The following is a 10,859-nucleotide window of genomic DNA, read 5'->3' as shown; positions in this document are numbered from 1 at the left end:
TAGTCCTATCCACTAAAAATAGGGCAATTACATTAAAAAATCCCACATGTTAAGTTCTATGGTCTCCACACACAGAGATGTTTGATTTGTCAGGGGAGTCTACAGAATGGTTAGAACCAAGCCCAAATTTGACTTCTTCAGTCATTTGCACGTTCAGAGTAGCCCTGTGAAGACTACTGATACCTGAAGTACTTCTGTCATCCTGACAGCACTTCTAACTCCCTTCAGGCCACAATGCTTCCTGGTGGTCACATCACACATGCCAGGACTCTATTCAGATTATCTGCCACCAAAATAACCCTCTTCCCCCCTCCCCCAAACTGCAGAAAGACCATGTCTCTACAAATAAGGCAGCAGCCGCATCCATTGATGTGTGTGTGTGTGTTACTTTGGTGTAAATTCTAATGAATCAAATTTATGGAAGACAGACATTAACCAAGACGTGCTGTGTAGGAACAAACCACATGAAAAACTGGAGGAACGAAAGCAGGAAGTTGCAAGAAATCACGAGAGGCTTTGTACGAGCCATTGGAAGTAAATATAAACTTAAGCAAAAGAAATGATCAACAAGGATGAACAATGCAGGATGAACTGTGCAGCTATAGCCATCTCTAACCGGTATTTTTTGTCTTTGAAACACATAGCTTTTTGAAACACAATATAGCTTTTTGTTAATCAGATCACACATTTTGCTAAAGGAGAACTTTAGTATTGAGATGTCAGGGCTGGAGAACTGGCAGCTCACAGAGGTATTTCTTGAACATTATGAGAAGAGTTTAAAAACCTCCAGGTTAGCTGTGTGCTTTTCTTAGCTTCTGCGTTTCGGAGTGTACAGCTTCTAAATAAGTCATATCTTTTTTTTTCCATCCAAAGATTCTTTTTATAGGTGACTCAACTAACAGAGGGATGATGTACTATCTAATAGAAAGAGTGAATAAGACTCTTCAGGAATGGCAAAAGACTCATGATGTTAAATGTTATCATAATATCAATGAGGGGAAAACCTTTATCAGTTACTCCTACTACCCCCAGTTTTGGATGAACGCAAACCAGAGACCAACTTTTGAAAAAGCACTAGAACAACTGCTGCAGAGGTACCGTACCAACTCTATTGCCGGCTTGTTTGTGTTCTCCTTCTATTCAAAAATGTGTTCAACACATTTTACAATTAAAGTCAGTAAACAATTAAACTTAATGTGTGGTTGAAAAATAGTAGAAAATGACATCAGGCCTGTGATCAGGATGCCAGATACAGTTCACTGAAATGCACTGCAATGCAGTTAAAATGTTTGCCATCTGTTTTAAGGCAACATGTGTTGTTTTTCCTTTCTGGGTTTCAGATCACGTCCCCTGGAGAATACAGACCAGACTGTATTAATTGTAGGTGGCGTTCAGTGGCTTAATTCCAATCACCTGCAAATTATCCAAAAGGTGTTGAACAGGTAATGTTATGTGCTTGGTGTTATTCCAAGTCTTGATATGATAAATTATGAGAAACAACTTAACCAAAAATTTTTAAACCCAAACTTTTAATTTGTTTTCTCATGGGTGTACACTTAATGGACTTTGAAAAAATAAAAATGAGGTGTCTTTTGATGTGCCCATTGAGTAAAATGTGTATCTTTTGTTTTTTCTTTTTTTTTTTTGATTTGCCAAACAGGGAAAATCTGTCAAATATCCTGGTAATTATCAAATCCATAGGTATGGGCTTTCACCTCCCAGTGGATGGAATACATTCTCTGTCACAGGTAAGCTACAGTATATTTGGAGTGCATTTTCACGGAAGACTTGTCATTTCAGCAATAATTTTGCTGTCTGGTCAAAATATGTTGCAACCTCTGCTGAGCAAGCTTTAAGTGGATCAAAGAAAGACTAATGTTTGTATTCGCTCATACGGCTTGCTGATGCAGATTCAAACCGATTTGCCTCATTTTGTGGATTCCGCCGCAATCAGAGCGCCGTTCGAGATGCCATGTTCAGTCAGACATCCCAGGAGCCAGAAGAAGCTCCGCTATTAAGCCTGCTGCCAAAGTTGAGAAACTGAGCTGGGGGTTGGCAGATTGCTCCTCATACCACGTCAAGCACTGGCCCTCCCCAGGCTTCCTCCTTGGTTACTGTGGGATCAGATTCACTGCTCTGGAGGCATTGCACAGCTCTCCATAAATCTGTCTTAACCAACCTATGAAGCCAGAACATTACAGAGCAGTAGGAACGTACCGGTGAATCTAGCCCGTCTTTTGTATGTTACAGTCAGTTTAACTCATGCCCAAGACTCTCAGAGGAACAGACGGGCTCATTTCAATGCGCTGTGCAACTCATTCAATTCAGTATTTTTATTTACAATTTGGACCGTGGTTTTCTAATGAACACATACAAATTGCGTGGATGCGACGGGGCTGGGAAGTGCCGGAGGGCAGAACGGTGTAAACGATGCCTACCAGTGCTGCATGTAACGCTCCAGCTGTTCACAGGTGTTGAAAAGAGAAAATTATGAGCTTTCGTAGTATACATACAGCAGTCCTATCACAGTCGGGACTGGCGCCCACATCTTTTTGCAACCATAACACACTGCTGTATTCAGTGTGTGACTTACTGTCACTCTTACTCTTCTTTTTGCCCTGGATACTGCCCTGTCAGATTTTGACCATTCTTTCTTTCTAAATTAGTACTGTCTATCTGCCTTGTCTTTACTGAATGTCTTCTTATTGATTCCAACCATTTCCTTAATTTACCCAGATGAACAAATTAGGATACAGTAGGGAAATGGTTGGACTCAACAGGAGGAAACGTTGTTGTAGCTCCTGCTTTAGCTTTCAGGGCAGTTCAGAAGCAGAACTTTGATTGAAGGTAGGTGAGGCAAGGACAGAAAGGCATCCCAGGACTGCCTTTTTCTGTTTCTCATCCAGTAGTTTATAAAACTCCAGAAATCAGCTACAGTGCATAACCAACATTCTTTTCCCTTTCAATATTGGAATCATATGCCAAATTACCCATGTGGTTTGGGTGCTCCGGACTTCTGGATTACCCGAGCTACTCTCAAAGCCCTTCTGTCTTTGGCGTCAAATCCACTGCCTTCACAAATTCATGGCTAACCTTTTTTCTATTCCTGGCCTTCCTGCAGTATCTTGAGAAATAATAATCTGTTCTTCAGTGTAACCATTTCTAAGATAGTCATGGCCCTATACTCCTTTTTTAAGCAACAGTCTCAGTGACTTTGATTTGAGCCTGAATTTTTCTTTTGCAGGAACAATTTCACCATTTGATACAGACAACTTTATAATAGGATTTATTTTTTTTCTGAATTACACCTCGTATTAGCTAAGTATATATTAAAAACAGTTACCCAGTAATTATATTTTAAACAATATTGAATTATTTCTATGAAGGAAACTGCACAACTGTTGAAACATAATTATAGTTATTGATAACTCAATTTTAATTTAGCTCTTATTAAAATCAACCTGATTTGTTGTGTAATTAAGGGAAAACTTTTCAGATTTTCTTGTAACAATTTTTGTGCTGAAAAACCCATTCTAAGAAATTTCTGCAAAAATCTACAACAGTCTTGGAGTAATAGCTACTTTCAAGAGTGAATTTATAGTAATTCGTGTCTGGAGTATACCACAGTTGCTTTATTCAAAATGCAGTTTTGCTATTCGTTTCAGTGGCAGAACAAAATAAACCTTTAAGCAGTCATTCTGACAAGACATTGCAATATTTTATCTGGAATGCAGGCAGAAGTGCAAAACTTGTGGAATGAAAACTTGGTTATTCTGGATACAGCAAAAAATTTCGGCTATGAAGTTGTTGACACCTTTGTCATCACCATGGGACGTTACAAAGAATTCCTGCAAGGGAAGTGTGGCTGCCATTTCCATGAGGTAACAGTTGATGCTTATGTCATTCCCAGGCACTTAAGAGAGATTTTAACTGTCAGATGCCTAGAAAGAAAAAGGTGTACACTGAGGTTTGCGTTCGTGACTCAAAGTTAGGCCTGAATAAAAACCACAGAGGTATCAATTTGTATGGCGGCACTTGCCCCTCACTGCTCAGAGTGCAACACTGCCTGAGGACGGGCTGAATACCTGTAGCGGCGATTCCTTGAAATAAAAATAAACATGCTTTTCTGCAAAGGTAACCTGTATAAAAGGATGTTGCACAGTTTCCAAGTTCTTATATTATTTGCTACATCTTGTATATCTCTACCGCTTCTGCAAGGACTCACTTCATCTTTTTGCCACACCTTAGTCTCACAGATTTTTTTCTTAAGGCTTCCTAACTGAGCAGGTCAGCAGACTCCCATCAAACCCGACGTACATTTAAAATGAAGCTTAAAATTGAAAGACCAACCTGACTGCTGTATATCTCTTCATATGCCTGAGAAAGAGTTATCTGGGACGGTTACAGTGACTGACTATACTCTCAGAAATCTCATGCCCATAGTACTGTACTCTTCTCTTTGTTGTCTGAAATCTATAGAAGTTCTGTCTTCTGTTTTATAACCACTGCACTGGTGAAACGGGGAAATGGTAAAATATGTGAGTAGGGCAATTGAGAACATATTCTTCTGTTCATTCGAAGTTCTGGCAAGGAATCTTCACAATATATTACAAATGACAGGAGTCCAGGGATTAAATCAAAAACGAATAAGCAAACACATTATTATATCTAGGCAAAAAATCAGCCCAGAGGCTGCCAAACCAGTGAAAGTCAAGAGTTTGAAAAACAAGATATTTGAAGTTTTTCTGGTTTCCTTTCAGATGTATTTTGAGTATGTGGTATGTCTTTTTATAGTGACTGCTCTTCCCCATCACCAAAGGAGGGATCTGTTTAGTTTTGGATTCTTTGTACCTTATGTATAGCAAATGAAGAAGTGCACCCCTGGTTTAGCACAAGCGACCCTGAATGAAAACAGGGAGTATGATTTTTGAGTAGTCAAGTAAGCAGGTACCCTCTGCCATAAGGCTGATGACAGTAATTTTGCATATGACAGTTAAAGAACTGTCACCAAGGCCATCAGACTATTCCTGTAGCTTCCAACCAAGTCCTCCCTCGTAGCCATGATACCCGTACCCATGATACCACTTTGTTGGTATAAAAGGCCAGGTCCCAGGTCCCACTTTGAGTGGTCAGTCTGCTGAGAATCCAAACACACCCTAATAAAGACCCACAAATATTACATTGCTCCCTTTGGAAACCAGAAAAAGCTATGGGGCATAAAGGAGACTTATATCTGTCCAGATGCTTAGCTGCTGTTTTCTAGTAAAAAATATTTCTTGATGAAAACTGGAATCATGCACTCACAGTAACCTCGTGCCTTAATTTGTTGCTAGATCTAAGGACAGAGAAGCCTTATGGTACCTCTATAGGAAAAGTCATGTTTAGCACATAAGACATTACCTGTGATGCTACGAGGATCTTCATTCTTATGAGCTGAATCTGGGTTGTCTGTTTAACAGGAGACTGGTAAAATACCACAATTTATTCCACTAAAATCTGTTTAGGACCATAAAACTTGAATTGTCATATCTTTCAGGAAGATTGTATTTCCTCTGCCTGATCAAAAGAGAGATGACAGGTGCAAGTTCTTTCATAGAATGAAATACAGAATGAGAAGAAATTGTTACCAAAAAGTTACAACTGGAGGAAAAAAAGGATGCAATGGAAGATGTCTCTTTGAAACCAAGAATTAATGAAGTTATGGTGTTTCACAGTCATCTGGGGGCTTTGAACCAGTAAGAAGCTACTAGTTAGAAGGAATCTCAGGAGTTTGGTTGCTCACTAGAATAATGACACAAGCAATTTGATGTGTCGTTTAGAAGACAGAACTCCACAAGTTAGTTCTTATGGAGAAAATCCTGTAACTTTCTTTATTAGACTTATTAAAAGTGCATAACTATTAAAAAAGACTATCACCCACAGAAGTGAAATGCTAGCATTTTTCCAGCATGAATTTAGGAATTTGTTTTCTGTCAAAACAAATTACTTCAAATAAGAGAGACCACCAAATGTTTTCTGAATCTCTCAAGAGAAGGATAAAACCCCTTTGCTTATTTTGCCAAGTCATGCCTATTTTTCTGTTAGCCTCACCCCTGGCCAAGCCTGTTCCCAGGACTTGGACATGTGCAGGGTTTGCACAGAATCTCTGTAGAGCTTCACAGGTACAAAGGTGGGCCATGACACCAAGAATGAAGTGGAAGCACTAATTTTTGCTGTGAAGGAATGTCAGGACAGCTGTGATATATTTTCCTTAAAGATCCCAAAAAAGCAAAGATCTACAAATAAAGTTTCCTTCATCAGACACCCACAGTATACACTGGAAAACAAAATATACTGTGGCTAATTAAACCTAGGAGTAGTTTAAACAAACTGAACTTCAGTGGTGATGATAGTAAAATTCAAGCATCGGCTCTGGGGTGTCCTTGTGGTGTCTGCTGGCTAAGGACTAGTGTAGCAAGCCTAACTATTTTCTTGTAGCCAGTGGATTATATTTAATTCTCTCAGCCACAGCCAAGCAGAATAAAAAATTAATAACTATAAGGCTTTGATTTTTCTCCTTAAATATCACAGGCAGAGATACAGTATCGGAGACAGTCTACCAGACAGCAAATGTGTTCCTAAAAGAGTCATTGGTTGGGATTCTATTCCAATGTGAGGCTCACTGGCACTTAGCACAGGTTTGGGAGCTTTATCAGACCCATCTGACCTCAAGTGCTGTGTGTCAACCTCATAGCTGGTTTCCATCTCAGGCTCCTCAGCAGCCCACTGCCATGGCCTCTGTCCTGCTTTGGGACCAAACACAGCAGGCATGGTTAGTTAACCAGTCCTGTAATCCGCTCTGCTCAGTACATGAGAGAGGCACGAACACAGTTCGGTCCATATGGAGCTGGAAAAGAGGGAGTGGGTCACAGAGCAGATATTTATGCAATGGATAAATAGTCCCGTGGGGTAAATGCCTCCCTCCATTTCACCCAGACAGCTAGATTGACCCTTTTTGGTCTAGAACACAGATATTGGTGTCTTCGTGGGTCATTGCTGATGCTCACCGTTTCCACAGAGCTTTTGAGTGAAACGGAGAGCTTCGAAGTGAAGTATTTCACATGCTTGCTATGGAACTGGGTGGAAAACAGCAGGGCATGGTCATCAGCATTTTCCATGCAGTCCTTGATCATTTTGTATGAGCTTATGTGCAGATTTGGCCTTGCTTCTCTGCCAGAGGAATCTCAACAGAAAGTATGTTCCTGGTGAGGATCAGGGGAGAGTTTGGCTCTCAGAGATGTTGTTAATGAGGCTAGAGAGGCCATTGTGCCTGAAAGAGGCATAGATGCACCCGGGAGAATCCATCAGCCCCCCAAAATGAGACTTGATCCTTCAGAAAAGCAAAAAGAAAGTCCTTGAATGCTTTTGATACCTCGTTAGTTTTAACAGTTTGGTCATCAGTTTATTTCTGCATCCTGGCGAGTGGAGTTTCATCAGGTGCTGAAGCAGTTTGCGCAAGGAGAATGGCATTTTGCCTCCGAGGACGGAGCCAAGAACACTGTGTAAAACCCCAGCGCTTTTCATGTTTTATGAAACCAGATGAGATGGATTAAATCTACTGCTTTGTACTTTCACTTTCTTTCTCTTAAACAGTGATGTCCTAAACTCCCAGAAGACAGCACCCCTCTGTAAATGCCATCTGAGCTAAGGCATGGCCGTGCAGCAATGGGGGGCTGGTCATTCTTCGCAGTCAGAAAACAAGCCATGAAATGCATTCAGTAGTTATTTAGTTCTCACTAGCTGGCCGAACAGAAAGCTATTTCCCCTGATTGTCCCGATAAATTATTTGAGTTCCCAACCAACCCACTTCAGAGGGCCTCAGGTCACCCTGATAGCATAGAAATCTGCAGCTCTGTAGACCCTACAGTCTTCGCTCAGATTGTGAAGGGATCTGGGCTCACAAAGGGATTTTATCAATTCAGGACAAAAAGTCTTGCATAACTCTGGCACTCTCTGCCCAAACATACTTCTGGTTCTACGTGCACATGCAAACCTAAATTTTACTTACCTCATTCTTCACAAATGCTTATGGAAAAGTAGATTGGCCAGCAGTTACAAAGACTTTTATGGAACCTATATTTTTATTCAGATTTATTTCCTAATTTAATGGTAGTGAAATCATGGTCACAACACAGGAACTAGCAACCTTGGGATTTTGGTATCTTAATCAGTGGCTGGCTGCTGGATGAACATTAGATTGCATTCCCGCGAGATTATGCCTAACAGGAATGCAGTTTGGGTGACTGGTTCAAGGTGGCATCATTTTGAAATAGTTGTAAGATCTAAGGCACTAATTTAGAAAAATGAACCTGCAGTAATTGCATGAAAACAAATAACAGCCCTTGGCTTAGCCGTATCAAATTGATCAGAGGATATATTAATTTTCTACATGGATAATTCCTGGTCTTTTTTTAGTTCTGCCAGCTCCCGCATAGCCTCTCTGCCCAGTCTTTCAAGCCTTTGCACATGTTATTCCTTCACTCACATTTAATTTTGTATGAGTTGTTTCATTTATTATGAGTTTCAGCACCTATGAACATTCTTTCTGATTGTTCAGTGACAGTAAATATAAACGATATTTCTAAAAACCTAATATGCTTCTGCATAAATATATGCATTAATAAATTAAGTCTGCTTTTTCAAGTATCTGCTGTGATTGATATGGCAGGAAAAATGATGGGTATCAGAGCTATCAAGTCAACATATATTTACTCTTTTAAAACTAAGTTAACCATGTGACTCCTTTTCTTCTTTCTCTGGATTTGCCAATGCTTGGATCAGGGTCCCCTGTCCTGCATATATGCAAGGTTCAGAGGTTTTGCCTCTTGAAGTTGCTTCAACAGTGACCGTGTGTTCACTGAGATGAGACCTTCCGCATCTCATAGGAGACCACCCCCCCAGTCATTAGGCTCCAGAAAACCATACCTTTCACTTTCTCTCTCATTAGTCCCGTGGATGTTTGTTTATTCCATACAAACTGAACATGATAATTCCAGACCTTTATACATACTTGGGGGTCCAAGGAGGAGCATTCTGCTGCAGTAAGTTACTGAACCACATTGTGATTATGTCAGTGTGGTGCCCCGGGGAGAGGGATGTTAAATTTCCCCGTAACTCCCTTCTTGGAGAAACATGTCACATGAGTGTTTTCATCTCAACATGGGGCTGGGCCAGGTTTGCATAAAGACCTAAGACATTCTCTCAGGGCTCACAGCTGAGACGCAGCATATGTTCCTCAAGTGCTTGGGATCAGAGCAGGATTTAAACCTTCCTGCAAGTCAGGGATGTCCTGAGTTTATTTTTTCCCATGGTAAATATACAGACAAGCTGTTAAGTAGGAATTTTGTTGTTCAGATAAATTGTCCCTAACAAAGTGAACAGAGTCTCATATACAAAGGCATTAGAGAATCAACCAACTGAGTATAATGGGCCTATACATTTCATTTTCGATGCTTAAGTGAATAAGATTTTGCACTTTAATTGGTATGTAACAAGTTGGCCCACTAAATACTGTTTGTGAGCAACTTGCAGCTCCAGGTAAGAGTATCAGGACCTGCTTTGCAGAGAACTGTGTCAGCGTTAGTGTACACACAGCTGTGTATCCTTCTAGGTGCAGGCAGAAAGCACTCACATATGTCACTTCTTTCGCAGGTGGTGAAATCCAATCCCTCTGAAGAAAGGCCGCACATAACAATGACGTTATCAAGGCACTATACACTGGGGAAATATTTCGGCAGTCAAAGCAAATCATCACAACTGCAGGACTATGCAACAAATTCTCAGTCCCCGTATCATGTGCGAGGGCCAATAAATCAAGTTTATTCCGAAATCCTTCTCAGCAGGCTGTGCAAGTAAAAGGGAGCTTGTCAGCACATAGCCCCTCTTGGATGAAGGGCTGGGACGAGAGATGTGCCACTGCCTGAGTGGCAATTGAAGGACCATGGTGAATTTATGATATACTAACTATGACATGCTTCCCTGATTGGCTGCGCACACACCAGCAGAGTTTGGGCCATGTGGCATTTTTTCCTAAAACTTTATGAAATGAAGATATGCCCTGGCAACTCTGGTGTCAAAATGGAAGATGGAGGGATGCAAAGGAGAGAAGAGGGGAAGTTACTCGAACTGTTGCCAAAGGTTAGAACATCTGCAGCTCAAGCAACTGTGTATTAATGGTAGTAAAGAAGAAGAAATATATACACTTGAACGATTTGGAAAGGACTGCCTTAGCTCTTCAGCACTATCTGGTTTTCTATTTATAGAGACACTGTAATATTTGAATGTATTTAGAAACTGGCCACATTCCATTTTAAAGAATTTATTTTATGTGGATGCGTTCCCTTCAATATCAAACCTTTTCTATTTAGACATTTGGTTTATACAATTTGAAAATGTCTATTATCATTTTACTGATAACAAGTTTCGAACTCTAGTGTTTTTAGTGAAAACACACCCCTTTGATGGAAGAGATGTCTACTATATTTTTTGCATGGTCTAAAGCTAATATAGAGATAGATTACTTAGACTTGGGATGGATTATAGCTGTCTCGATGTAACATGTAAATATAGTGAATATATTAACATAACCTTATTTATGGTCCCAGTTTAGGAGAGTGGCCATATGCAGGAAGACTTCTTAGATATGTGCTTCAGTGCCTGCCTTGGCCTGTAAGCCAAGCAAGTATTCTTCCCACGTGAAAGTGCCATTTCTTTTATGATTTTGTATAAACTACTTGTCAATTTGTGAGGCCAGTGCCACAAACAGAAGAAAAATCCCCTTTGCAAGAACGTATAAGAACTTTGGGGTCTGGTTTTTAATC

General features: G+C 40.3%; 1 protein-coding gene across 1 annotated transcript in view; it reads left to right on the top strand.

Annotated features, from left to right (window-relative positions):
* The window catches only part of CPED1 (cadherin-like and PC-esterase domain containing 1), a 147,778-nt gene extending 137,862 nt beyond the window's left edge, over window positions 1–9,916 (top strand). Inside the window, 6 exon segments of the mRNA XM_009883673.1 lie at window positions 874–1,094; window positions 1,341–1,442; window positions 1,661–1,748; window positions 3,735–3,881; window positions 9,691–9,881; window positions 9,883–9,916. Of these exon segments, the coding sequence (XP_009881975.1) occupies window positions 874–1,094; window positions 1,341–1,442; window positions 1,661–1,748; window positions 3,735–3,881; window positions 9,691–9,881; window positions 9,883–9,916 (783 nt within the window).
* The last annotated feature ends 943 nt before the right edge of the window (window positions 9,917–10,859 follow it).

The sequence above is a fragment of the Charadrius vociferus genome, unplaced genomic scaffold, assembly GCF_000708025.1.
Source record: "Charadrius vociferus isolate BGI_N301 unplaced genomic scaffold, ASM70802v2 scaffold43, whole genome shotgun sequence".
Lineage (NCBI taxonomy): Eukaryota > Metazoa > Chordata > Aves > Charadriiformes > Charadriidae > Charadrius > Charadrius vociferus.
Note: the sequence above shows the minus strand (reverse complement) of the source record. Positions and strands in the feature narration are given on the sequence as shown.